Source organism: Sylvia atricapilla, chromosome Z (assembly GCF_009819655.1).
Source record: "Sylvia atricapilla isolate bSylAtr1 chromosome Z, bSylAtr1.pri, whole genome shotgun sequence".
Taxonomy (NCBI): domain Eukaryota; kingdom Metazoa; phylum Chordata; class Aves; order Passeriformes; family Sylviidae; genus Sylvia; species Sylvia atricapilla.
In genome coordinates, this window is record NC_089174.1 from 29152947 (window position 1) to 29179535 (window position 26589).

Consider the following 26589-nt stretch of genomic DNA (forward strand, 5'->3'; position numbering starts at 1 on the left):
AGGTGTTGTGTGGGATGGTGTCAAACACTTTGCACAAAACCAGGTAGTTGAGGCCAGTCACTTTTCCCTCATTCACTGCCTCTGTAATCATGTCAGAGAAGGCTACCAAATTTGACAGGCATGATTTGCCTTTAGTGAAGTTTGTCATGAATCACCTCTGTATTTTCCATATACCTTGGCTAGTTACCAGAAGGTTTAGATCCATAGTTTGCCAGGCACTGAAATGACTGACTGTCCTGTAGTTCCCTGGATCTTCCTTCCTTATCTCTCTTTTTAAAAATACAGATTATGTTTCCCCTTTTCCAGTCAGTGGGAACTTCTCTGGGACTGCCATGACTTCTCAAGTATGATAAATAGTGACTTAGCTACTTCATAACCAGTTCACTCAGGACCCAGACAAGCATCTTGTTGGGTCCCACTGACCACCTTCAGGTTTCTTAGATATTCTTGAACTTGACCTACAGCAGGTGGTTCTTCGTTCTCTCAATCCCTGCCTTCACCTTTTGCAATTTGGATGGTGTGACTGGAGAATTTACTGGTGAAGAAAGAGGCAAAAATCTAATTGAGTACTTCAGCCTTTTCCATACCTTGAGTAACCAAGTCTCCTATACATCCTGAGAGTTCACATTTTTCCTAGTCTTCCTTTATCACCAGGGTACCTATAGAAGCTTTTCATGCTGCTCTTGATGTTCCTGGTCACATTTAATCCTATCAGTGATTTAGCTTTCCTAATCTAATCCCTGGATATTCAATCTCTCCATATTCCCCTCAGGCTACTTGTGCTTCCCCTAAGTCTCTGTAGGCTTCCTTTTAGTGTTTGAATCCATCCAGCAGCTCCATGATCATCTGTGCACACTTCCTAAGGTTTTTCACCTGGCTTCCTGTTCACTGGGCGGCTCCTGAGCCTGAAGAAGGTCATCCTTGAACATTAATCAGCTTTCCTGGGTCTTTTTCCCTCCAAGGCTTTAACCCATGGCACTCTACCAAACAGATCTCTCTGAGCTGAGACATCTCCTCTGAAGTCCAGGGCTTGCTTTGCCCTTCCTCACTGCCCTAAAACACCACTACTTCATGGTCCCTGCAGCCCAGGCTGGTGTCCTTGAGCTTCACATTCCACATCAGCCCCTCCTTCTTGGTGAGAACAAAGTCCAGCACAGCACTTCTCCTTGTTGGCTTCTCTATCACTTGGAGAAGGAAATTACCATTGAGGCATTCCAGGAAACTCCTGGGTTGCTTAATGCCCTGCTGTAATGTCCTTCCAACAGCTAGTAGGGTGGTTGAAGTCCACCATGAGGACCAGGGCTTGTGAACATGAGGTACTTCCTACATGCCCATAGATAATTCATGTCCCCTGTCCCTGTCATTCCTTTAATCCTGGCACATCATCCATCCCCAGGCAGAACTCCACGCACTCCAAGCTTGTCATTGACACAGAAGGCAACATGTCCTCCTCCTTTCCCCTACCTGTCCCTTTTTAAAAAGGAATATATAAAATATAAAGAATTATTATTGGTTTTGGTATTTTAAAATATGTCTACTATTATGAAGCCACAATATTGGTTCTAGTACTTTCAAAAAGTTTCTGTAGGGAGAATGATGTATTTTATTAAACCAATTATGTATAGTTGTAAAGATAGTAAGTCATTAAGTGTTATCGTGGTTTAACTGCAGCTGACAGCTCAGCCCCACACAGCTGCTCACTCATTACCCCTAATGGGATAAGGGACAGAATCAAAAGTGAGAAAGACAGTGGCTTGAGATAAAAACAGTTTAATAGGCAAAGTAAAAGGCACACATGCGCGCAAAGTGAAGCAAGGAAGTAATTCATTTCTTCCCATGGATAGGCAGGTGTTCAGCCGTCTCCAGGAAAGCCAGGCTTCATCATGCATAAGAGTGATTGGAGAATAGAAATGCCATCTCTCTGAACCTCCCTCTTTTCCTCCTTTGTCTTCCCTCAACTTCACATGCTGAACATAATGTCATAAGGTATAGAATGTGCCTTTGGTCAGTGGGGGTTCAGCTGTCCCAGCTGCAACCCCCTCTTAGCTCCTATCAAATCCCAGCCCACTCAGTGCTGGGGAGAGGTGAGGAGCAGAAGAGGCCTTGCCTTTGCATAAACACTGCTCAGCAAGGAAAACACACTGAGTTATCAACACAGTTTTCAATAAGTTCTGGACAAGTCCAAAACATAGCTCCATACTAGCTACCGTGAAGAATATTTACTCCATACCAGACAAAATTAGCATGAATGTTTTATAACATGTTATAAGTACCATTATAATCTGAGTGAATAAAAGTGCATAAATGAAAACGTAAACCTTTCTTTCATTAGGTAAAATGCAACAGAATTATCAAAATTCAGCCATGACTGGGAGGAAAAAAAACAAACCAAAATAAAGGTGAGCCACTGGGATGAGTGCTTTGGGAAGGAATGTTAAAATGCTTTGTTTACAATCTGGCCAGGGCATCCTTTGGGGTTCCTATCTAATTCAGTACAGCCAGCCTTTCATTCTCTTTTCCTGGATCTTTCAGCCCTTGCACAGACCCCTCTCCTTCACACCGCCCACAGAAGTCCAGCTTTGGACTAACAGGAATAGATCTTTCACACATCCTGAGCACTCAAAGTCCTAACAAAACTAAAATAATTTGGAATGGTCCTACTGTCATACCCTAGCACTACATGCTGTGTAACAGGGCTGGGGAGGAAGGCACCTGTCTCTGGAGGAGCCTGGGAACTGTCAGTGTCAGCCAGAGATTGCTGAGAGCAGGTCACATCGGCCAAAGATGCCAGAATAGAGAAATGTCAGACATTTCCTATGGGGTATAATTTCTTGATTTTCTATGGTGCAGATTTTGCAGCTCCCTCCCTGCTCACAAGATCAATGCTTGTAAGCCTCATTGCTGGAGATATCTTTAGGTCCTGGTACTTAAAAGACTATGTGGCTTTCACTCCTCAATAGTGAGCCTGAACAAGGTGTAGGCTTTAGATGTTGCATTCTGTTGAGCTATGCCTACATTATGTTTGCCCAAGATTGACAATATTTACTTTAATATTTTTAGCTTTCTGATAACCATTTATCATTGAATTGAAAGAATTAGTTTGAAAGGAAGAAAAGCTTAGGTACTGAATATACTTTGAATAAAAACTGAGAAGCGGGAACAAAAAGGGTAAGGATTTTAAACCAAAAGAGGGTAGATTTAGACTGTATTTAAGGAAGAAAATTTTTAGCACGTGGGTGGTCAAACACTGGCACAGCTTGCCAAGACAGGGGTAAATGCCTCACCGGGAACACTCAAAGCCAGGTCGGATGAGAGTCTGAGCAACCTGATTTAATTGAAGATGTCCCTGGTCATTGCAGGGGAATGGACTAGACAACCTTTAAACGTTCATTCCAACCCCAACCATTACAAGGTTCTATGTAAATTGTGTTGTCCCAGAGCTCCCTCTTGTGTGTCACAAAAAGAACAGCAGGTCCATGTCTCCACAGATCTCGCCCTGGGCCTGTAAGTAAATCTTTTCCGACATTTGCAATCATGTTGAGCTCCCTACCTTGTCTGAAAAGAAAGAAAGAAAAAAACAAACAATAAACCACCATGGAAAGGACATTTTGAAACAAATTCTAATCCATTCAACCTCCTAATGCACAAACGTATTTTTAAAAGACACTGAAAATCAAAGGACTGTGTTTATACAAATACAGGTTCACAAATTGTTCTTGTCAATAACTCAAGACTCTGCAAGAGTGCATGTAGGGTATTTCAGATGAAAAAAGGAGTCACATCATTCCAAACAGTCTCTCTTCTTTCACCACTTTGCACTGCAGCAGCTCTCAGCCTGCACCTCTGTGAAGCTCTACGTGTGGAAAAACAGTAAATGCTTGAGTTTGCCTAAATCTGGCTTTCATCTAAAACATTTATTTGATTTGTTATTTTCTCAGTACATTCTATTTGAATGTGTTTGGGCTTTTCTGTAATCAACTAACACAAGCACAGACAGTAGTGTGCTGACTTTTTAGACTCAAGCAAGCTCATTTCTTGTTTGCTGCAGTTTTGGAAACATGAGAACAGAGGTTAGAAAGTGCACTGAACCTTGAAAAAAAACGATAAATTCAAGCAGTTTTAAGGTCCAGTGACTTTTTCCTCCACAGCATGACTTTGCACAAATCACACTGAAACAGTGTGATGAAAGTGTTTTTGTATACTTGACTGCACTTCAAGTGTTTTTTGCAGATGCTGGGTTATTCAATGCCGCTTTTTGAAGTACAAGGGCTACTGAAAAGAAAGATTAATCTGTATTTTAGCTTGTCTCGTTTATTTTACCAATTTTAGCCTATCCAAAATTAAGTACTACATTGGGAAGTAAAGAGGAATTAATTATCTTGACATCAAGGTCTATTATTTATATAAAATCTGCCAAAGCAAGTGCACAGCAAAATGCTTTTAAAGTGGAGATAACTTAAAAGAGGGAAACTTTACCATTTTAGGTAGTTTGAGTAGCAAGATAAAGTGTACTGTGGCATATGCTTTAAATGAGAATTAAATTAAAATGTCAAAGTGGATTTTTTAAAATTGTTACAAACAAATAAATTTCTGGAAAGATATTAAAGGATGGCAAAGGTGAAGAAGAGGGTTTTTTTCTGTCTCACTATTTAAATAAAAGGAAACATTATTTCAGTCATAGGATCTTATAAGTCTGCAATTGCATCCGTATCTACAACCTCTACCATCTGTAAAAGGTCTCTACTTCAGGAGAAAAGATCAGAAACTTGATTAATCTACTAAGCAGAGAAGAAACACCAGCACCTGAATATCCTGTATTTTGCAGATTTCTTTGGTCCTTCTGCAGTGGCTTCCACATGTTTTTGAAGAAATGAGAACTGCTTGTACAACTATGGCTCATTAGTAGTCTTCAGGAGAGCACATTTTAACTGTCTGCACACAAAACCCATGTCTATTTAATTTTCCAATTTTAATTTTCCACATACAGAAAGCAGCAACATACACTTACAAATCAAACAAATGTAAAAATAAAATGAATCTTTGTTCTTTTTCTCTAATCTTTGACTTTGCATGTAAGGTAAGAAGGATCATTAATAAAGTCATGTATCTGTGCATGCATGTATGGCGGAAGTTGTAATACAGATTTCTGCTTGCAAATATTCTGTCATAATAGACAGAATCTCTCTGCTCACCAAATGTCAATCAATGTAAAACCAGCACATTGAGGAAAAAAGATGAAGATTTTTCTCATGCAAGAACTGTTCTGAGAAACACCTGAAACCAACTCTCACCCTGCTTAAACAGATTGTCCAGTAGGAAAAAAACCCTCTTCATATGACTCCCTCTAAAATATATTTCTTGAACTTATATTCTTAAAACGTATTTCCGTTTCAAGCTGCAAAAGAATTATTGAAATTTGTAAGTAGTTCATGACTGCTACATATATAAAACAATCAGTCTTTAACAAACCCACACAAGATGAGCTGCAGGCATACCACACAGTGGAGCTGATGCTATGCAGTTAGTGCTGACAGCTCTGCCTGGTGGTGATGTAATGAGGAGTCACCAGGGTTAAGGGGACCAGCCTTGAGAGCTTCTTGGACACAGCTTGCCTTCTTCACTCCGTTGATGTTTTACAGTCTCTGACCCCTATCCAAAAAAAAAAGCATTACATCTCATCTGCTTCTGCTGATTTATTTTGGGGATTGGAACATCTTCTGGGTTTTTGCTTATTCTACAGATGCCACTAGACTCCTTTCTTGTCTGCTCTGTATCTTTCCCCCACTGTGTTGTTGTATGATTATTTGGTGATAGGTTTCAAATCACCATTTCTTAGGTAAGCTTCATTTGGCCCATTCAGTGAAACTTTAAGAGAATGGTTGGTAAGAATGAACTAGGAAACTGTAAGCTGTAGATGATCACTTCATTTGCTGGGAAAAATCACAGAGGAAGTCCTCCTGAAATGAATTTCTTGCCACACAAAGGAGAAGGTGATTGGTTGATACAATTCCTACAAGTCTGTGGTCACTGATTTAAGTAAAATGACTGCAACTGCATCGTATGCCCCAGATATATAACCTGCTTTTGAGGAATCTCAGCTATCAGCCAACACTTAAATGCTATCTAAAATAAAACAGCGTGTTTAAATGAAAACAGCAAACATCTGAGGATTAATTGTAAATGGATAATGTCTGCCTTAGCTGCAAGATGGGTACTTGGTAGAGCACCTGCTGTGTCACTATAACCCACACCTGCAAATCTATCAGAGCCTTCTACTTAAGAATTTTGGGTATCTCTGCTCTGTGAAATCTACAGTCCTCAAACTGATGTCCAGGTTTCTTACGCAGTGGCAAGGATGAAACTCATACATTTCACAAGCTAGCACAGGACTTCTCTCTTCAAGGTGAGAGGATGATGCAGCAGCACCCCTTTGCGCAGTGCAATGTCTCTTTTGGCAATAGGTACTTCACGCAGGTTCAACCCCTCTTCCAGAGCAGCAAAATGGGTGACGGACCTGCTGCATTACCAGCTCATGCTCCTGCCTGGGAGGTTTGAGCTGAGTTTTCCTTTTCCTGCTCTGCCTAATTTGCCACAGAACTTAATAAGAATGGAGGATATCTTCGATTTCTTTTTCTGAATTTGTAAAAATAACTGAGAAAGGCTGAGAGTGTTGAGGCTAGAGAAGGGAAGGTTGTGTGCAGACCTCATAGTAACCTTGCAGTATATGAAAGCGGCCTACAAAGAAGCTGGAGAAGGACGCTTCATCAAGATCTGTAGTAGGAGGACAAGAAATAACAGGTACTAGCTGAAAGAGGGGAAAATTAGGTTAGACATAAGGAAACAATTCTTTATAGCGAGGGTGGTGAGACACTGGAACAGGTTGCGTGGGGAGTGTTCAAGGCCATGCTGGATGGGGCTCTGAACAACCTGATCTAGTGGGAAGCGTCCCTGCCTATAGCAGGCGTGCTGGGACTCACTGATCCTTTCCAACTTTCAACATTCTACGATCCCATGGAGTAGAACTTGAAAGCAGACACTCCTGCAATCAATGTGAGCATTTTGAACGATGTTTTGTATCTCTGTTTATTCATTAATCTCTCACTAATTCTCTGCAATGAATGTTCAAGAATCTGCGCAGCAGAACTCTCCAGATTCCTCCCTGTGTGTTCGTGCTTCTCGGAGGCCACCGAGGTCGCTCTTTGCATGCGCTCGGCCACAGAAGCCCGCCATTTCCAACTTCAGGGCCTAGCGGCTCCCTCAAGAAACTTAACCTGCGGACAACGGGGCCGAGCGGACACCCGGCCGCCAGCTGCGCCACGACGGGGGGAAACAGCGACGGCGAGGCCCCTTCCCCGCCCCTTCCCCGCAGCACACACGTCCCGGAAGCGGTCCGGGAAGGCGCCGCTGCCGCGCGGGCGCTTCCGGGTGCAGCCGCTCGTCCCTTGGGCCACGCCGCGTCCCGCCCGCAGCCCCGCAGCCCCGCAGCCCCGGCCGCCCAGAGCCCCTCCGCGTCCTCCTCACCTCTCTCCGCGCCGGGCGATGCCGCCACGGGGCTCCCGGGGGCCGCTGCCGGCCTTGCTGCTGCTGTGGGCGCTGGCGGCCTGCGCGACGCGGGCCTCCGAGATCACGTTCGAGCTGCCCGACAACGCCAAGCAGTGCTTCTACGAGGAGATCGCCCAGGGCACCAAGTGCACCCTCGAGTTCCAGGTATCCTGGCGGGAAGAGTAGCCCCGGGCGTGGCGCCGCGCTGGGCCGCGGCCCCGAGCCCAGGCCACTGCCGGGGGGACTCACACTCGGCTCCCTTCCTGTAGAGAGTATTCGGGAGCAGCGCCCGGCAAGGCGGCAGGGGCTGGATCCAGTGAGAGGCTTCCAGCTTGGCTGAGGGAAACTGTGCGGGAGCGGCTGGGAGGCTTCCGTGCAGTGCGGGGCTTAGTGGGACACAGAATTGGCCCTGAAAACTGTCTTTGTACCCTGGTCCTTGCCATGTTGTGCCCCACCCGAACAGCGCAGGGAGCACCTAAAGCACACTTGACCAACAAGGTGCAGCAGGCGTAATTTCCCTATGGTTTGTGAAGCATCGACAGGAATGAGCACAGTACGTCTTAAGAGCTAATGGTTTGTATTTTAGAGCACAATTCAGATTTGTGTTACATACTAAACAGTAAAAGGGTGATAGGAGAAGGATGCGGTACAGCCTCACTGTTTTGGTGCTTCTGAGGGTATCAGAAGGATTGGAACCTTTCAGTCTGTTACTTCAGTAAATTAAGTCACTGATAGTAAGAGTCATCAAAATACCAAATTGTGAATACCTAAACTCCCAATCAGTCTTTCTGGAGAATCCAGGTAATAAGACACGGTAGACCAACAGTAATCAAAGCCTCAAAAACCCCCTTGGGACAGTTGGGAAGTTTTGATTCAGTTTCAGGCATTTTGCAGATGTGCTGGGTTTTGGAAGAATTCCTGTGTCTAACCACAGGACTGAGGCAGCAGGTGCCCCAGAGTGTTGCTCTGTTGACAGAAGCAGACAGGAAGACTCGACAGATTGAAATTCCTGTTCTACTGGTCAAACACCGTTCCTGCAGCCTAATGCAGCTGCTATAGTAAGGCAGTAGCACAGAAAGGAAATGTGCTGCATGTTAGCTGGATGGATTCCATGGAGGACTTGAGGGTACAGCAAATGTCAGGCTCATTACAGTCATGTCTTTGCTGTCCCATGGAGTTTCATCTACTGCAGCCTTTGCTGTTGTATAGTTAGTAGTAACAAAGTAAATAAAATTGTTGTCCTAAGGGTTTGAAAATATGGGTGACATTGCATATGCTGAACTTAAAGCATTTTTAATTATTTTCTGTGTGTTGTTCAGGGGAAAATAATTTTGCAGACTTGCTTTGGAAGATTCTCAGATGAATGCATTATATTTTAAAACACCTGTCAAGGCAAAAAGCTTTGCAATTCCACCTGCCGACCATACTTCCTAGAAGAATTACATAAATGTCCATTTTTAAAAAAAGACAGTTTCTTGGTTTTTGTTTCCAGGTGATCACTGGAGGTCATTATGATGTTGACTGTCGGTTGGAAGATCCAGATGGCATTGTACTGTACAAAGAGATGAAGAAACAATATGATAGCTTCACATTTACTGCGTCCAGAAATGGAACATACAAGTTCTGCTTCAGCAATGAGTTCTCTACTTTCACACACAAAACTGTGTACTTCGATTTCCAGGTTGGAGAAGATCCACCACTGTTTCCTAGTGAGAACAGAGTTACTGCACTTACCCAGGTAAAATGCTGCTATGTTTGACAAAATTTGTTAGGTGAAGGCAGTTTTTCTTCGAGTTCACTGCTTTAGTTATCTACATCACTTTTGAAGATAAATTATTTGAAGCTTTTAAAATACTCTAAATTGCAACAAATAGGCTTTCTTTGTAAAGATAAGATTTGTTGAACACAAAAAAAGCTGAGAAGGAATGACTAAGAGGAAATTAGGACAGAAACTTAAAGCCGCTGTTGTTTGGGGTTTTGTTGTTTGGGTGTTTCTGAAGTTTTTTTTATTGTTTTCTGTTTGGTTGGTGGGATTTTTTTGAAGTTTCTAAGGGAACGTCCTTTTAAAGGCACAGTATTATGTTTCTTGACATGCGGATTTCACAAACTAGATATTGGTAGAATAGGGTTTAAAAAATTCTGAAGCTCTGGAAAAACTCTCAGAATTATTTACGTTTAAAACAATAGTGTCTATTTTTAGGAGGAGGACTCATGTAACTACTGTTTTTAAAATAGGGAAGGAAATTCCAGCAAAATAAATTAATAAAGTCAGGTGTATTTATCTGGCTTCTAGATATTTGGGCTTTATAAGTCTGTAAAGTGTCAGAGCATTGTTGTATTTTAAGGATTTTACAGTTTTGTAGCACCTCTACACAATTTAACTACCTTAAAACTTTCTTTGGAACATTTCGTTAATTCCTGAAGTGTTTTATTTTGTGTTCAGGTTCTTGATACTGTATCTCTTAATTTCTTTTCCTTGCTTCTTTGGTAAGGAGATTCTTTTAACAGTTGTGGTCAGGCTTGTGGCATGACCAAATTTGGGCAGCTTTTCATGGGAACAGTAAAGGTAAATCCCTAAAACCAGAGTGACCTTGTGTTTAAATCCCTTGTGCAGATCAGGATGTTTTTACAATTTACCAATAGCAAAACTTAGTTTGGAAAAACTCATCCTAAATTTTGTCAAGAAGATTATCTTAGACTTGTTCAAACAGGGTTCAAATATCTTGAAAGTCATTGACTAAAAAATACAGTTAGACACAGATATAAGTGACTGAGAGCAACCCTATATGGGTGCTAAACATTTCCTATATAATAATTTCTGCTGTTTCATCTTCAGGAACTACTCATTTTAAGCCATTAAAGAAATCTAAATTGTTAGTAGGAAATAAGTATTTTGAAGATCTATTGACTAATCCGTTAGTGATCAAAACACCGTGAGGAGAACCTTCATTTACAGCATATAAACTGAAACTGCAAGAAGTTTATATAAAAAATTATCTAGGGTTTGGAAAACCAATAATGCTTTATTTAAAATGAAAAATTATGAAACTGGTCAAGTTGGTAAGTATTTTTATATAAGAATGGTATTGAGTGTTCAGGAGCACTGAAGGATAACAGTTGTCCCTTCTCACCACTTTTTGTGTATGTGACTAAAAGAATGGTCTCTTGACAACAAAATAGACATTGTACAACTTGGGTGAGAATTAATCAATGAAGAATGTCAAATTTGTGAAACAGAAGCATTTAATATATGCTGTTTGTGTCTTAATATTATAAGCAACTGTTTTCCTGTGGAATTAACAGCTGGAGGATCACTGACATTTAAAAATATTTCTGATGTTCATTTTGAATTCAGGTATGAATTTAGAATTTGTTCATTAATTCTCATTGCTTTTTATTAGTTCTGTGGTTTTATCTGCATCTGTATTTAACAGTGTCACATTTTTGTGTGTAAAGTTTCGTCAGTCTAAGTTACATTTTACTGTATGTACAGTATTTCTATCTGACATTGGTCTGAGTTAATTCTTAGCTTGCAAAGTTACATGACTCCTTATTTTAAATTTCAAAGCACAAAACCACTGAAACGGTTCTTAATTCCATGTTGTGTATTTGTTTGTTTCTCCAGATGGAGTCTGCGTGCGTTTCAATTCATGAAGCTTTGAAGTCTGTCATCGATTATCAGACTCACTTCCGCTTGAGGGAAGCACAAGGCCGCAGCAGAGCAGAGGATTTAAACACAAGGGTGGCCTACTGGTCAATAGGGGAAGCAATCATTCTTCTTGTTGTTAGTATCGGGCAGGTATTTCTCCTTAAAAGCTTCTTCTCAGATAAAAGAACCACGACAACGCGCGTTGGATCGTAACCAGTAGCAGCAGTGCTTCGGGTGTGTTACTCATTACAATTAGCGGTTCTCAAATTTACTGTAGGTACAGCAGTCTGAATTTATGCAACGTTCAAATGTGTATACTCCTCATCTCTTAAAAAACACAAAACAGACCCAAAAGGTTATGAAAGGGACACATAATTTGAAATATTTTTAATGATCCTTTGGAATTTAAGTGTTTCAATGCCTATATTAAAATATCAGGCAGTGTCTAGTCTCTCTTTATTTCGACTGATACTAATCCAAATCAAGTTTGATTTTTACCAGTACAATTAGTCATCTGCAGTGTAACACTTGAAAATAACCCAACAGTCTAGTGTCTGATATGAGAGATGATATATATGAAAATCTCATTTCATTTTAATTTTCAGGCTGAATATCTTGGATTATAAAAAAGAAAATGTGATTACCGTAGTGCACTGTTCTGAAAAAATGCAATCGTACCCTTTGCTTATTTGTAAAACTGTTGAAAGCTTAGCACTACATTGTGGTGCACATTCTTTGTCAGTCTGGAAATTCTTCATCCTCAGAAATTGCTGAATTTTATACTACATTATGACTGCTTAAACATATATTCTTCTATATTAAAATAAATACATTTTTTCTTTTGCAATGCTTGTTTTACTGAAGAAATTGTAAACTGAGACTACTCAGGAAACCACTTCTGCATACACAAAAAATCTAAATTTCCAAGTTTATGTAAAAAACATGCAGTAGAGTAGGGAGACTTCTAACTTTGTCATTGAACCTGTGCACATATGCTGCTGCTACTTTTTGCATTTAAGACCAGAAGTAGCTTGGTTTGTTAAGCAGCACAGCACCAGCACTGGATGAGGTTGTATTATGTGCTATTTATGTAGAAAACCTTTTACTAAATCGTTTTCCTAGTAAGAGGGCAATTTAAAATTGATACTGCATTGCACAAGTGCTGTAAATATTCCTCTTCGACATGACAGCCTTGTGCATCTAATTGCCACCCTATTTTGTTAGTGGTCAGGAAATGTTTTGAATATTTCAGGTTATCTTTTTGTAGAGTTATTAGAGTTATATTGTTTTCACTGCTCATGTTCAGTAGCTTACGTACTGTAAAATTCTGTTTCATTTGGTTGTGGAAAGTAGTAAATGTGTGTACATGCCCCTAGCTTGAACTGAGCTGGTCACGTTAAGACTAAACTCCTTCAAATGGCACTGGAAAAAAAAAGTAGGCTGACCAATTCTTAAATGCACACAAACTAAAGTGAAAATTTGTAATGTATTACTTAGCTAAATCAATCTTATACAAGTTCTTGGCAAGCAGAGAAAGAGTGCTACACCCTTATTAATTGCCTGTAGTATTTCTAGCAAAAGTGTGAAGTTGCATGTTAAGGTGACACTTGAACAGTCTGAAGAATTGATCTAAGATGATGTGATTTTAAAATCATGTCATAGTTCAAAAAAATAGAAGTGCCCCTACTTTGTTGTGAACTGAATGACTGCTCTTTTGGAAACAGAAGGAGAATATTAGACATCTCAAAGATTACTTAGAAGGTCATTGAGATATTAAAAATCTTTAAGTAATATTCAGGATGTAAAATCCTCTATTGAATTTCTCCTTTGCTGTCTTCTACTGAATTTTGACTACTGCAGTCCCATTTTGGGATGCAGGTTCCCCAGAAATAGTTAGACCCACTAATATGAGAAAACAAAAGTCCAGGTCTTGCGACACAAATCTGTGCCTGCACACAACATTCTTGATTGAACCTCTGTGCTTTCTTGTCTTTCAGCAATTGATGTCTAGTACTTTTTGTGCTATATTGCACACAATAATGAAGCAAGTGGTACACTTTGGGTGCAAATGTCAAATGAAAACAAACTTACTTTTCCTAGTGTTCATTATTTCTGGAGTTTGAATATTAGTTATATAGCTTTAATCACAACAAAGGCATTTGTTTTAAGGCTTGAATTATACTGGGGTTTTTTTCCACTGAGTTGTTCCGTGTGCTGGCAAAATTGGTATGTAGCGCTATAAAACTGATGATGATCAGCTGTTGCATACATGTCTCTTTATTCTTTCATAATGTTTGAATGTGTGAAGTGGACTGTTCCATTCAATATTACTCCCACAGCAGAGGTTTAGTGGACTTGACTTTTCCATTAAAGTTGGGTGTCTGAACCAGTGTTCTGGCATCCTGCTGCATAATATGCAGCAACTGCTTAAAAAATGCCTTTAATTTTATGTTGTTAAAAACATGGCACAAACACACATTTAAACATAGCTGTATATAGTTTTTAACTTACTGAATAGGATATACTAAAACATACACGCTAACACAGTGAGTGAAGAAGTGCATTGTGACCTTTGGTTAAAGCTGCATCTTTTTAATATTATGAACAGTTTGGTTAATGGTGTGATGCACAAAACACTCTGTATTAAAGGGGATATAACTGTGTTTTTAATAGCTAAATGCTCTGGGTTTCAGCTATGCGTTGGATGTTTTATGTTTACAAGACTTCTTTTTGTGTCCTGAAATGTCGATTCTTTAGTTTGAGGGCATGTGGGGAGAAAATTTAGTTTGAACAAGACGAAAAGCAGACCCTGTGAATATTGTATGGGAAAATAAAAAAATTAATATATGAATGTGGTCTGATTGTTTTGTTTGCATATGGGATTGGGAACATTATTCTTAAAAAATAGCTTTGAATCTTAATTTGAATAGTCAGCTTGTGTTTTAACAAATTACAGTTAATCTACCTCTTGACACTTGATCATTACTTCAGCCATGCTTAGCAATGTAGTAAAGTTACTGGCTCTTTGCTCAGTACGTCAGTAATGCCGGCAGTCATATTCATAAATCTCTTCATGGTGGAGTTGAATTCAACGTATTTAATTGCAAATGCTAAGAATTATTTGGGAACTACTGCATCTTTTCACATTAATTCTGTAGATACAAAGTTACAGGAGGAGCTGGAAAGATGCCTTCAATTAGTGTTGTCCAATTACAAGATACGAACTTCAAGTAAGTAGTAACTGAATGTGTGGTTTGAGATACTTTAAATTGTGTTGCTTAGGTTTAGAGAACAGGTATGGTAGACATCATTGTTTTGTGTGGCTACTTTCCAGAATTACTCTTCTTGCTAACTCAGTTATTTTATAATCAGAAAATTTCAAGACTATGCAGTTGTTGGATTAAGAAAAGCTTTTGTCTAGAAGTATGGGTACGTTCTCTTTCAGGGATATGTTACTGTTATGGCTAAGTAGTTGTCTGTTGTATTTCTCTGGGGAATGGTTTTTTCCCCAGAGCCCCTGGAGCTTGCAACCCTATAGTTTGACCCTTCCTTCCTTTCTGGACCTAATTGGCTGAGTTCCAGCCATCCCCCTTCGCAGGAGCCTTGATAAGGTCCTGCTCTTCCTCTTCTCGCTCTCTTACTTCCTGGGATCCCCTCTTACCTCCTGAGGCCTTCTCTTACCTCCTGGGGCCTTCTCTTACCTCCTGGGGCCCCTGCCTCCTACCTCCTGGGCCCTTGCCTCTTGGCCCTCCTGCCTTCGCCTCCCCGTATGGAATAAACATCTTGGATCAACCCTGGGGGTAAGAGCCTCTTTTGGAATCTTTTGCCCTGGTCACCTCGTAGCATTTCCCCCAAAGCCTCCCAAGAAACAGAGCTAGCCCCGGGGGGCTGCGGGGGAGTGCTTCAGTTGTCTGGGGCTTTTTTAGGTGAATGGCACCCAGGATTTTAAAGTAACTTAAGTTATGGTCTGAAGTGCTTTTCTGCTGAAAGCTGATAATCATACAAAAATAAAAACAAAAACAAAATTAGACAAAGTGAAAATAGGAGTCAGTGGATCAAGTGACATGCATCATGATGATGATGAAGGCTTTTATCAAGGAGGGAGTAGAAATGTGCTTTGGACCACCAAAAATTTAAACAATTCCTGAACTGCCAGGCTATAAGAGGGCAAAAGTGCAGCAGTGATACCACAAGCACCTCCTTCAGGGGTGAGATGAAACCAAGAGTGTAACTGAGGTCCTAAATGAGATGGATGAAAAGCCTTTCACTTTCTTCGCCTTGACATGCAGGATCGAGTTCCAGAAAAGCAAGGTTATGCTATCTGCACACTCAGGGTGTTACTGATTTAATTTAAGTGTTGTGAGATGGGAAGAAAAGTGGTGACTCAGCATAGCTTAGTAAAAACTCTTGATGATAACAGCTCTCAAAAGGTTCATTATTTGTATTAAAATGTCCTGTTGCACTCTACAGGACAGGATGTTATGTAAACATAAGGTGGTTTTACTTTGCAACACTTCTAAGCAGATTGATTTGACTACTCACACCTTCTGCCTTACCTACTGACAAGAACCAGCACACAGTGATGGGAGTGGCCTGGTCAGTATCTATTGCACGTAACATTTTTAAGCAAGTGGACTGCTGTGTGTGTCCTTGTTTTATGTCACTTATTACAGGCTGTTTTGCTGGTGAATAGGAAAGGGAGTGGCATGGGTTATGCTGTAGTTTTGTTGCCACCCTCCTGTTTCAGGGTAGAAAGTCCTTAAATGAATTATCTGAATAGTGCAGAAATGAATCCTGAAAGAACACCAGGTTCCTTAATTTCACTGCTGATCATTGTGTGTTTGGATATCAGTAGAGGCCATTGAACAGAACTTCCTCCTCTTCAGGATCTAAATCTCATTGTGAGGCACTGTGCAGCTCAGAATACAACAGGATGCCATCCCTTCAACAGCTTGCATTGTTCAGGTGAACAATGAGTGCATTTTTTAGTGTGTTTCCCCAAAAAGGATGCAGTGACCTCCTGCAAACGTGTGACAGTGCATGGTCCATTACCAACTGCATATTTCAGAGGCCTCCACTTGATCGAGTATTCCTGACTTCAGCAAGAATCTTTTTGTTACAGATGACTTCTATGCATATCTTGGACATTCTTTCATAAATTAATGTACAGGGATTTTTCTGGCATCAAGGACAACAGATTTATTCAGACTATACTGTAACTGAATATTCATTATAAAGCACCAAAAAAAGAAAGTATATTTGATATGCAGAATATGAAAAACCAAAGAAAAGCATTTTCTTCCAGGAAAAAAATCAAATATGAGGAAAGAGGAGTTGGGAAGGCTAACACTGATATGAGGCAAGGGCTTTTTTGGCACAGTACTGTCTTTTGCTCTGGTGGTTGGAGAACACAATACCACTAGATGTTGAGAAAGTAACGCAACAGAAACAGAATGAGGGGGCTAAGAGAGGCAGAAAAGGGGAAAGAAAGGGAAGGAGTTAAGGAGTAATAAAAGGATGGAAAAAAGGGAGAGAACAGATGGGACAAAGCGGAGAAAGGAGCCTGTGTGCTTTGTGAGGTTTAAGGAGTATCTAGCTTGCTCCCTATGGACAAGAGGTGCTCTGTCCCCAGTGATGCTGGTAGCCTTTAGTGGCTGCTGCCCCCAGTACGGGTTTACAGCGCAATCTGCAAATAGCAGCTGAAAATCACACCAAAATCAACTCCTCCTAATGCATATTGGCACACATGTAATGAGGAATCCAATGAAAATTACCCTGGGGAAACTTAAACGTGTCAAAGGGTGTGTAGGGGGGATGTTGGAATAATAGGTGGCTGCTACAGGGAGTGAATGTGAAGAATAGAGAATGGTAACAACCAGAAGGAGCTGTCACCTGTGAAAAACTCTGCCTCACCTAAAACCAGCCTTTAATGCACTGATACAAACTCACAGTGACTGCATTTCTGTGTCAGTGATTGTCCTGATCTACTGACTTAAGATAGTCAGCTGCCTACCCATTCTGCATGTCCCTTTCACTCACAGACATGCCTAAGACATTAAAGACCTTGCTTATTACGACTCCATACTTGCTCTTTTCTGGAACAAAAGCCACCATAATCCAAAAATTCACAGAGCAGAAAGTGAGTCCATATTTCATGACTTGCACAAATCCTTAGGTCAAGCCCCTAGGGAGTTACACTTCATTAGGTGGAATTGTGCAGCAAATGGAATTTTCACCCTCTTGCCAGTCTCACCTTAGAAAGAAATTGCTTGAATTTCAAAATGCAATTAAGATCTTCAGAAAGCATTGGAAAATACTACTTTTAGATAAAGTATTTGGTATTGTCTAAATATTGCCGTTTAATTTCAATTATAGATTGTTATGATTTACAATACATTGGAACACAGCACATGACAAGATGTTTAAAACATTTCTTTCTTCAGGTTACTATGCTTTCCTGCAAGAATACTCTTGTTCAACACCAAAAACTTTCTCATACTTTTACCCCAAAACCTCAAAAGTTAAGAGTTGAGCTGCTGGCAGCCAAGAGTCCTGCACGGAGTGCAGTCAACAGCAGAGAACAATTGTGGGTGTCCTGGGAATCTGTATCACTTGGTAGGGTTGGGCTCAGGATATCTATTTCCTTTCCATAATATTTTCTCATGACCTTGAGTAGAAGCAGGACTGCTATTAACTAGGATTTGTTCTGATCACTTGACTGAAAGCAGCGATTGACTGAAGCAGCGATTTTTCTTTGAAGTACACCTAATGCATAGCAAAAAAGAAATAGGATGAATGGCACATGTCTGCAAGCGTAAATCAATATACTTCATGAATGCCAAGACACAAACATTGCTGCCTACCTTCAGCTCATCTCTGTAAGACTGAACTTTCTCACTATAAATCCTGACACTAGTGCATGGTAAAAGAATCCAATTAAGTACAAAAATGAAATAGAAATATTGAACTTCTGGCAGTCTGTTGTGGTTTGAAAACAAACCAAGTAAGAGGCTCTAAGTCAGGAATAAAATTCAATGAGAAGAAAAGGAAAATAAAATAGAATAAAATAAAATAAAATAAATACAAAAAGAAAAAACAGTGACAGAGTCAGAATACAACCTGATCAGGGTGATGGAAACAGTCCAGATGAGGTGGTCTTCCTGAAACAGAAATCTTCTAGAAAGGTCTGGTAGCTCCAGTCCTCTGGGAATCCAGTGGGTGAGGGCTGCTTCTACTGTCCCAAATCCCAGCTTATATCCAGGTGAGAATGCTTGGCTCTTCCCCATGGGCGGAGCATCTCACAATGGGATGATGAGTCATGGAAGAGAGCCTTAATGGCCCATTAAAGAGAGAGAGTCATGCAAAAGGCATTGATGGGCCATTAACTGAAGATGGTGATAGAATACATCCTAAACTACAACCCAGGACACAGTCATACATCTAAACCTTCATACAGAGAAGGATGACTGATTTAGAGCAGGGAGTACTAATAGCTGCATTGATAACTCATCTTCTTTACTAATGCATAAAAGAAAACAAGAGTCCATGGGTGATAGGAACCAGGTTCTGCACTGGAAGGTATTCAGAAATTACAATCTTGGGATGTCTTGCTGTGAGAATTTAATCTGAAATCACTGCAGAAACTATATTTCTGCCTGTCATTTTGGTCTGTCTGTCATCTACTGGCAGATCAAAATGCATTGTAATAAGGAGATCCCTGCTTGGTGAATACAAACTGTCACTTAACACTCACACTGCCTTTGGAATTTTGGATAGGGAAGGCTCTGATGGGCTTTAACCATATTCAAATAGTGATAATGATAAACCGCTTCATCTTTGTCATACCTGTGGTGCATACTGATACAGCCTGAATTCCCAATAAGCACAGACCAAAAGTAGTTCTGAAGTCATATCAAAAGTCCCGGGAGAGTGTGGCTAGCCTGGCACTTAAGCCGACTGGATGTGTCTTCTCCTCTTGAGGCCCTTCTCCTTCCTCAGGACATCTGTGCATTTTGTGACAGAACCATCCACTTCCACTGAACTCCTTGGAATATCGCAAGGTAAGAACAGGGATCATTTGGATCTGAAGAAGGCAAATCCTCTGTCTCAAGTTCCCCACTGAGCCTGTGGAAATAACTCCAAGGCAATATTTGACTCAGGCTATGAAGCAAGACTTACTGAACTCCATGTCAACTTTCAGATTCCAGGATGGCATGGCAACCATCCTACCCACTTTGTGAACTCTAATAACCCTTAGTCTTTTTCTTGTTTATGCTTTCAGCCCACCCAGGCCTGCAATGGCTGGTATCATGGATTAAATCACTGGGAAGTGGGAATGCAGGCACATGGAAGCCAGGGAAGGGGCGGGGTGGGGGGGGGGGGGTGGTGGGGTGGGGTGAAGCAGTTTGCTTCCCAGCACTTTTTCAGTGCCTGTGGGAATGTAGAGTATCTTCGAGGCTGTGGTGATTGATGATGATTCAAAACTGTTGCACAGTGTGTAGCTCTAGTGTAGCTCTTGAGCGGTAGTTGTAGAGGTTAAAACCCTCCAAAAGACAGAAGACAGCACTGGACAACTTGTCTGAGGGCAGTGCTGCACCCCAGGGATACCTTAAGGCAGAGCAGGTGGCTGCTCACTGATTCCTACTCTTTAAAAAAATCATTGATTTGGAAAGTTTATTTTCAGTATGTTGACTTTCCCGTTTGGCTGATTTGGGTGACTGGCTGTCAGTATTTTCCTTCATATCTTCATTTCCAAGAACTTCTTTCAGGTGTGAAAGAAACACCCATTCTTTGGTGTCTAACATTAGTACTGCAGGACAGCAAATGGATGCAAAAAGTGATCTGGTATTTTTTCTGCCAACATTGAGAAACTTGCAAGGACAAAAACTGTTGCTAGATGGCTTATGCAACAAGATCTTTGAAATAAAACAGATAACAGCAAACTCCTGAAGCTGAGTAGCTGCGTACTCTGAGCACATCTTTACAGTTTCTAGACCAATAAATAAATAATATACTAGACCAATAACTAATAATACTTCCTGTGCCCTACCAGGCATTCTGAGTAAACACAGCATTCCACAGCTTTCATGTAGCTCTGATGTTGAGTCCCACATTTGTTCCCTTGCCCTTTCCCCTCAGAATAAAGTGTATACATTGAAGTTAGCTTGGGTGTTTCAAAACTATGCTGCTCTTGCTGTAGTTTGCCTGCCCTGTGGCTAGGCTGCAAGACTTCTGCTGTGAGATTATTGCCCTGCATTTGGGACCCAAATGAATGACAATGTGTTTCCATGTCAGTATCCTAAAGATAAAGTCTTTATTGTGATTCTAGAAAGCAGAGAAGGACAGTGAACAGGTCAGTCTGCCAGTTTTGTGCAGAGTGGCTGGGCAGATGGAGAACACAGGTAAGTATAGGCAGTGTAGAGGCTGCAAAGCCAGATATTTCTCAGACCCAGGCAGAAGTAAAGGACAATAACTGAGCAGCACTGGGAACCACAAACAGGGAAAATGCTGTGGCCGTTCGCATCAGGTAGGGTGCAGAGCTGAAGGGATAGGACAACAGAAGGTAAATTAGCTCAATTAGCAGAACTACAGAAGTTCAGTCAAAAAAGTTTTCCCCAGATGGCACACTCAGGCTTTCAAGAAGGGAGAGACTCCCCAAAGATCAGCATTGCTAGAGTTGGGATTACTTCATGAGGGACAGTTTTCTACCTGTGGCTATGTGACAAGAATTCGCTTCTTGTGAGGAGAGAGTACTTATTTTCACAGCTGGAGAGCTCTTCAAATGGCAGCAGCTGAGAGAAATGCAGACACCTTCAGGAGAGTTGCAGGGCAGTAGCAGTCCTCTGAAATTTATGCTCAGACTCTCTGAGTTTCCTAGGCAAGAGAGCAATGATTGCAGTGCACCTTGGAGGAGCAAAGAGCATAAAGAACAGCAAGGAGCAACTTGATGCTGTCTGAAAGTTCTGTTAGTAGACACAGATACCTCTACTTGGGAAATTAAATGACAGCCAGCTGCTGGGCACAAAGGCATCAGGCTTGGTGCAACATGAGAGTCTCCAGGGTCGCAAATTCTTCAAAGAAAAATGGCCATCTCAAGAGCTTTATGGGATATGGATATCCCATAGAGGGATATGGAGGATCAGTGGGATTCAGTGGTACCTTACTGACAGTTTCATGGCAAGGAAGCAGTCAGGGCCTTCCTTTCCCTCTGCAAAGCTCTGGCCATTGCCCTTCTACCTCCCCCAGTGCCAGCAGAATACTCCCCATGTCCACTTCCCATGTCCCCATGTTCTTCTGCTCCTACAGGAATGCTGTCTGGGCCTTCATGGCCCATTCCCACTGGCACAGCTCCTGTGATGCCAGCCGGTGCCTGTGACCAGTGGGACAGGAGCAGGTGGAGAAGGGGTGAGTGCCAGTGACCCCAGTGTCCACAGTTTCAGGGAGCACCTCGTTCTCTGAGCAGTGATGGGGGCTTCCTGTGATGCTGGGTGGTAGCCAGTGACACCCATGTGCAACTCTGCCCAGTTTTAACTGGCCCCAAGGCAGCTCTCCCCATGCCCAGAAGGCCCAGAGGGCTGTCTCTGCCCTCAGTGGCCACTGGGCAAGATGAAGCCAGCTGGGAATGGTGGTGGGATGAAGTTAGCGAGTCAATGGACAGACGTGGGGAATGCAAATCGGCACATAAAACAGTGGGGCCAGCAGCACCAGGCATGATTGTCTCCTTGTGCTCGGCACTGGTGAGGCCACACCTCGAGTCCTGTGTCCAGCTGTGGGCCCCATTACCAAAAATCAGTAAAAATAAAAACTCCTAAACACTAATGTAGCATTAAGAAGCCAGCATTCTTCATTTAGAAGGATGCATGAGGGGATATCGCCTCCCAAATCTCATTCATGCTGAGTTTAGAGAAAGCTCTAGTATAAACTAGAGCTTATATACTGTATCTTACATACATATTGATAGGTTTTCCTAAAAGAAACATAGGTATGAAATAATTTCTCTGAAGTCATTAATAGATGCTCCCTCCCTTCTCTCCATGTTTTTCAGTCCTGGGGTCTCTTTAGTGATCCCTGGTGATCAGGGACCCCAAAGTCACAGCTGACGGCCTAGCGAACCAGTAGAAGTTGGCACAACTGGGCTGGTTGCTTTCCAATTTGTCTTGCTACAAAATAAGCATTCTGCAGTTCCATAGGTCAATGTCTTTTTGAAAAATAAGCATTGTTTTAACCCACTACGTGCAAACAATTCATCATCTGGCAACAGGCCTCTCTCTGCAAGAAGGATATTGAGGTACTGGAGTGAGTCCAGAGGTGGGCAACAGAGCTGATGAAAGGTCTGGAGCTCAAATCCAAAGAGGAGCTGCTGAGGGAGCTGAGGCTGTTTCGTGCCAAGAAAAGGAAACTCGGGGGACTTCCCACTCTCTACAACTGCCCGAATGCAGGTAGTAGACAGGCAGGGGTTGGTCTCTTTCTCTCAGGTCACAAGTGACCGGACGAGAGAACAGCCTCAAGCTGTGCCGGAGAGGTTTAGGTTGGACATCAGAAGGAATTTCTTCATAGAAAAGCTGTCCAAGGACGTGGTAAAGTCAGTGTCGCCGGAGTTGTTTAAGGAAAGATTAGATGTGGCACTCAGCGCTATGTTTTGGCTGATATGGTGGGATTCATTCACAGGTTGTCCTCGGTGATCTCAGACATCTTTTCCAACCCGACTGCTTCCGTAACGCTGTAAGAGCTGAGCCGTTACAGTGCACACTACACACACCGCGGCCCTGGCGCGGGGACTCACAGACACCGCCAGCAGCCCCGCCGAGCCCGGCACGACGACAAGGAAGGGCGCAAAGGGGCGGGCGTCCTTCAAGCCTCGCCTCTACGCGAGCAGCACGCCGCCCGGGCCCCGCCGGCGCCGCCACCGGAGAGCGGGAGGCGCTGCGGGGCGGGGCGGCCGCAGGCCCGGCCCCGCTCGGGGTGCGGCGGCGGCCATTGGCCCCCTCCGGTTCCGACATGGCTGCCAGCGCGGTGTCCAACCCGTCCCAGCTCCTGCCGCTCGGTAACCGCGGGGGGCTCCCGGGGCCCCCCTCGGGGCCCGGCCCGGGGTCTTTCTCCGGGAGGCAGCGGCGGCTGCGAGCCCCGCCGGGGGCCGAGCTGCGCCGGCGCCTGGCGGGAAGCGGGAAGGCGGGAGCGCCTGGCGGGGCCGCGCGCGGGCCGGGAGGATGTTGGGATCTGGCCGGGGAAAAAGGGGTGGAGTGGGCGATAGGTGTGCGGGTGCTGGGCCCTGCGGGGGTAAGGTGGGCTGTGGGAGTGGGGGTGGGAGTAAGGATGTCGGGGGGGGTCTGGTTGGTGTGGGAGAATGGAGGGTGTAGAGTGTGTGAAATGTGTCTCTCTTCGTGTAAATAAACACGAAAAACCTGAAAGGCTCGAAAGAGTTGCTTTGTAGAGCGTATGTTGTACTGTGTATCTACAGAACTTGTGGATAAGTGCATCGGTTCACGCATTCACATCGTGATGAAGAGCGACAAAGAAATTGTTGGGACACTTCTAGGATTTGATGACTTTGTCAGTATCCTTTGGTGGAAGTTTAAGGCTGTCTGTTTCATGCTCTGGCCTGAGTAATTTATAGCTCTTGAGAGTTTTGAGTTGACTGAATAGAACGTTTTATATGTATTATTCTGATATTTTCAGCTTCCAGGTAAAATCAGTTTTTGGTATAAAATGAAAATAGCATTAAATATTCTCATTTTAAAATCTGTGCTTTATTTGCTTTGAAACTGGATTTTCAGATATGGTGCTGGAAGATGTTACAGAATTGTAAGTATATTTTATGCTTCTTGTTGCTATTTAATGTTTGGTTCACTGAGGCAAAATACTGTGCAAGATCTGCTAGCAGTATGTTTTTACATTTTTGGAATATTTGGCAGCTGACAAGTTTAACCTTGGACTTAAAATATAGAAAGTGATCTGTTTAGGACAACTGTGCTATAGAGTAGCTATTGCATGGTTTATACTTGTGTGGGGATCCTCTTTGTAGTCTGAATGTTGCATGGGTTGTGTGGCAAACTTTCCAGTAGTTCATTTGTTTTTACAGTTCCTTAAGACCTTACGCAAACATTCAACAATGTTGCAATCTTAAACATTTTCAGTCATAACATTGTTCATGTGTCATATTCAAGAAATTGTCAAGCGTTAGAGGGTAAATACTCATCTCCATGCACTGAGTAAGAAGAGGCCTTTTTAGATGCTAGTTACCTTTCTGTACTAGGTGCTCCATTTATCAAGATCATACTGCAGTATTGCTGATTTATTTGTTAGTTCCAGCAATGGTCATCTTAATATAGAGATTTCTGTCGGTTCTGTGATCAAAACTGGAGCCATTTTCCTTGGTTCTGTGTTCTTACTTACTGTTTCTAATGCTCCTTCAGTGAGATCACACCTGAGGGCAGAAGAATCACAAAGCTGGACCAGATTCTGCTCAATGGAAATAACATAACTATGGTAAGTCATCAAAGGCTGCATTGTGTCTGTAAATCAGTCGGTGATTGTATTCAACTCCTTTAAGCTGAGCTTTCCTGACAGTTCCATTACATCAGGAAGTTTAAAGTAGCTTGTCTGCATAACTCGCCACAAAGCCTAGACTTTCAACACAAGTGTATTCTTAATTTTGTGGGAAGAGGAAGGCTCAAGTGGGAAACTATGGGTCCTAGTTGGCTCTGTATGAATGAGGAATTGTCTCCATTGTGTTGTTCTATCTATCTTGCACCTCTGCATTTTGTGTCTGAGCAGGTGCCATCCTGTGCTAATTTCTAAGCCATTTTCTGGTTTGGTTATTGTTTAGCATGTTGGAAGGACAGCATATGTTCTGACTCCTTGCATGGGGTGAAATAGTTAAACCGGTGGTGTGTTACTCTTGAAGAAGAACCTGGTGAATTTTCAGCAAGATGCAGATACATTTCTGCATTTGGTCTCATGTCTCTTTTGGGGATGTATCTTCCCGTATTAGGAGGTCCATGCTTTAGACTTTTTCTTACTTTGATCACAAAACCAGTGAAGCTTTTTCTCTTTAGAAGTGCTCAGCTGATTATGAGGGAGGTATCAGTAAAAGAAGTGGTTAATCCTTTTTTTTTTCTTCGTTCACATTTTTCCTTTTGTATTTCTTTTTCTGTTCTTCAGTACTTTGCTTCCTTCTCTAGGAGATGCTATGCTGATTTACTCCCTGCTGCCTTTTTGGTTTGTGCCTCTCTGGTAATAACTGACTTCCTCTTTTGGGAGAGTCTAAAAGCCACTTTCATAGTCTACCATGAAGTCTCCATGTCCTAACATGTTTGTTGTAAAGCAAGAGCTGTCGAGTATGGGTTTGCAAAGCTCAACTCTATGGTGCTAATGCAAAAATGTCTTACTCTTTTATAGTTGGTTCCTGGAGGAGAAGGACCTGAAGTATGAAGACATGATATCATATGTACTTTATGCATATATGCAAAATCTAAATAGGGATTTTGGGGTAGAAGTGTGTTTGGATATTGATTGTTTGTTTGCATTGCTTACAAACTTGACATTTTACAAAAGACAACCCTTTAGGAAAGGTGCTGGTGGTAATGTTGACTTTGTAAGTTGAAATCATTACTTTCTTGTAAAACCACATGAACCTCTTCTTAATAAAAGGCTTTTTTTTTTTTATTTTGTTATTGTTGGTTACTGTATTCTGTTATGTAAGTGCACAAGTTAGATAGTTTATAACTACTTGATGGAGTAGAAAATGACAGTTGTGCTTCAGTTGCCATCAGTCTTCATTTATTCCACATCTGTTGCATTTGTTTCTGGCCCAAGTCTATAATAAACACGTCAGGAGCCAGGATGTTGCTGTCCTTTGGCATACAGCCAGATACTGAGCTGGTGTTTTTTTCAAACGCTATGTCACTGGAAACCATGAGGCAGAGTTCCGTAGAGTTCTGAAAGCCCATCAGACTGGGTGCATCTGTTTGATGCTCAGCAGCCTTTGGTTCTGCTGGCCTTGAGGTTCAACTCTTATGGACCATTTTGCTTAGTGGATACTTACTTTCTTACTTGGTGGTACTCTGCTTTCTTACAGCAGAGGCCCTGTAATGGCATTTGGCAAGTGAGAACAAACAGACCAGACCTATTTCATGTTCTAAAAATCCCCAAGGCTGGTGTTAAAACTTCTCACTGGTGTCAGTGGTGACTCTGGTTTCATCACTTGATGATACTGTGTATACTCAAATTCAGAGCTGCCTGTGGCTGCTTGCATAGTTTGGAACACTCATTTTTAGAATAGGAGAAACGAGTTTCTGTTCTCCTGTGACAAATTCTTGCAAGCTACTATTTAAGGATAATTTTTTTGAGGAATTACTGTTTTGTTATGAGGCCGTGGTCCCAGAGCAGCTTATGCTCTG

At 42.1% G+C, this 26589-nt stretch overlaps 2 protein-coding genes and 2 long non-coding RNA genes across 4 annotated transcripts; 2 read left to right on the forward strand and 2 right to left on the reverse strand.

Moving 5' to 3' along the window:
- Positions 1-2908: 2908 nt before the first annotated feature.
- LOC136374075 (uncharacterized) lies at positions 2909-7642 on the reverse strand. Its single transcript, XR_010745810.1, has 3 exons — positions 7522-7642; positions 5470-5649; positions 2909-3555 (listed from the first exon to the last, which is right to left on the reverse strand). It is a non-coding gene; the product is annotated as an uncharacterized lncRNA (long non-coding RNA).
- On the forward strand, positions 7132-14042 carry TMED7 (transmembrane p24 trafficking protein 7). Its single transcript, XM_066339249.1, has 3 exons — positions 7132-7707; positions 9035-9280; positions 11168-14042. Exons 1-3 carry the CDS (start codon positions 7204-7206, stop codon positions 11402-11404), a joined length of 987 nt encoding a protein of 328 aa, XP_066195346.1. The 5' UTR covers positions 7132-7203; the 3' UTR covers positions 11405-14042.
- On the reverse strand, positions 8815-21089 carry LOC136374074 (uncharacterized). Its single transcript, XR_010745809.1, has 2 exons — positions 20900-21089; positions 8815-9094 (listed from the first exon to the last, which is right to left on the reverse strand). It is a non-coding gene; the product is annotated as an uncharacterized lncRNA (long non-coding RNA).
- Positions 21090-22018: 929 nt separating this feature from the next.
- Positions 22019-25855, forward strand: LSM5 (LSM5 homolog, U6 small nuclear RNA and mRNA degradation associated). Its single transcript, XM_066339250.1, has 5 exons — positions 22019-23234; positions 23649-23744; positions 23965-23992; positions 24604-24676; positions 25589-25855. Exons 1-5 carry the CDS (start codon positions 23189-23191, stop codon positions 25619-25621), a joined length of 276 nt encoding a protein of 91 aa, XP_066195347.1. The 5' UTR covers positions 22019-23188; the 3' UTR covers positions 25622-25855.
- The last annotated feature ends 734 nt before the right edge of the window (positions 25856-26589 follow it).

Coding starts and splice junctions, on each gene's coding strand:
- TMED7 (XM_066339249.1), top strand. CDS start 7,204: ATGCGCTCGGCCACAGAAGCCCGCCATTTCCAACTTCAGGGCCTAGCG. Junction 7,708..9,034: donor AGTGCACCCTCGAGTTCCAG/GTATCCTGGCGG, acceptor TTTTGTTTCCAG/GTGATCACTGGAGGTCATTA. Junction 9,281..11,167: donor GAGTTACTGCACTTACCCAG/GTAAAATGCTGC, acceptor TTGTTTCTCCAG/ATGGAGTCTGCGTGCGTTTC.
- LSM5 (XM_066339250.1), top strand. CDS start 23,189: ATGGCTGCCAGCGCGGTGTCCAACCCGTCCCAGCTCCTGCCGCTCG. Junction 23,235..23,648: donor GTCCCAGCTCCTGCCGCTCG/GTAACCGCGGGG, acceptor GTGTATCTACAG/AACTTGTGGATAAGTGCATC. Junction 23,993..24,603: donor CTGGAAGATGTTACAGAATT/GTAAGTATATTT, acceptor ATGCTCCTTCAG/TGAGATCACACCTGAGGGCA.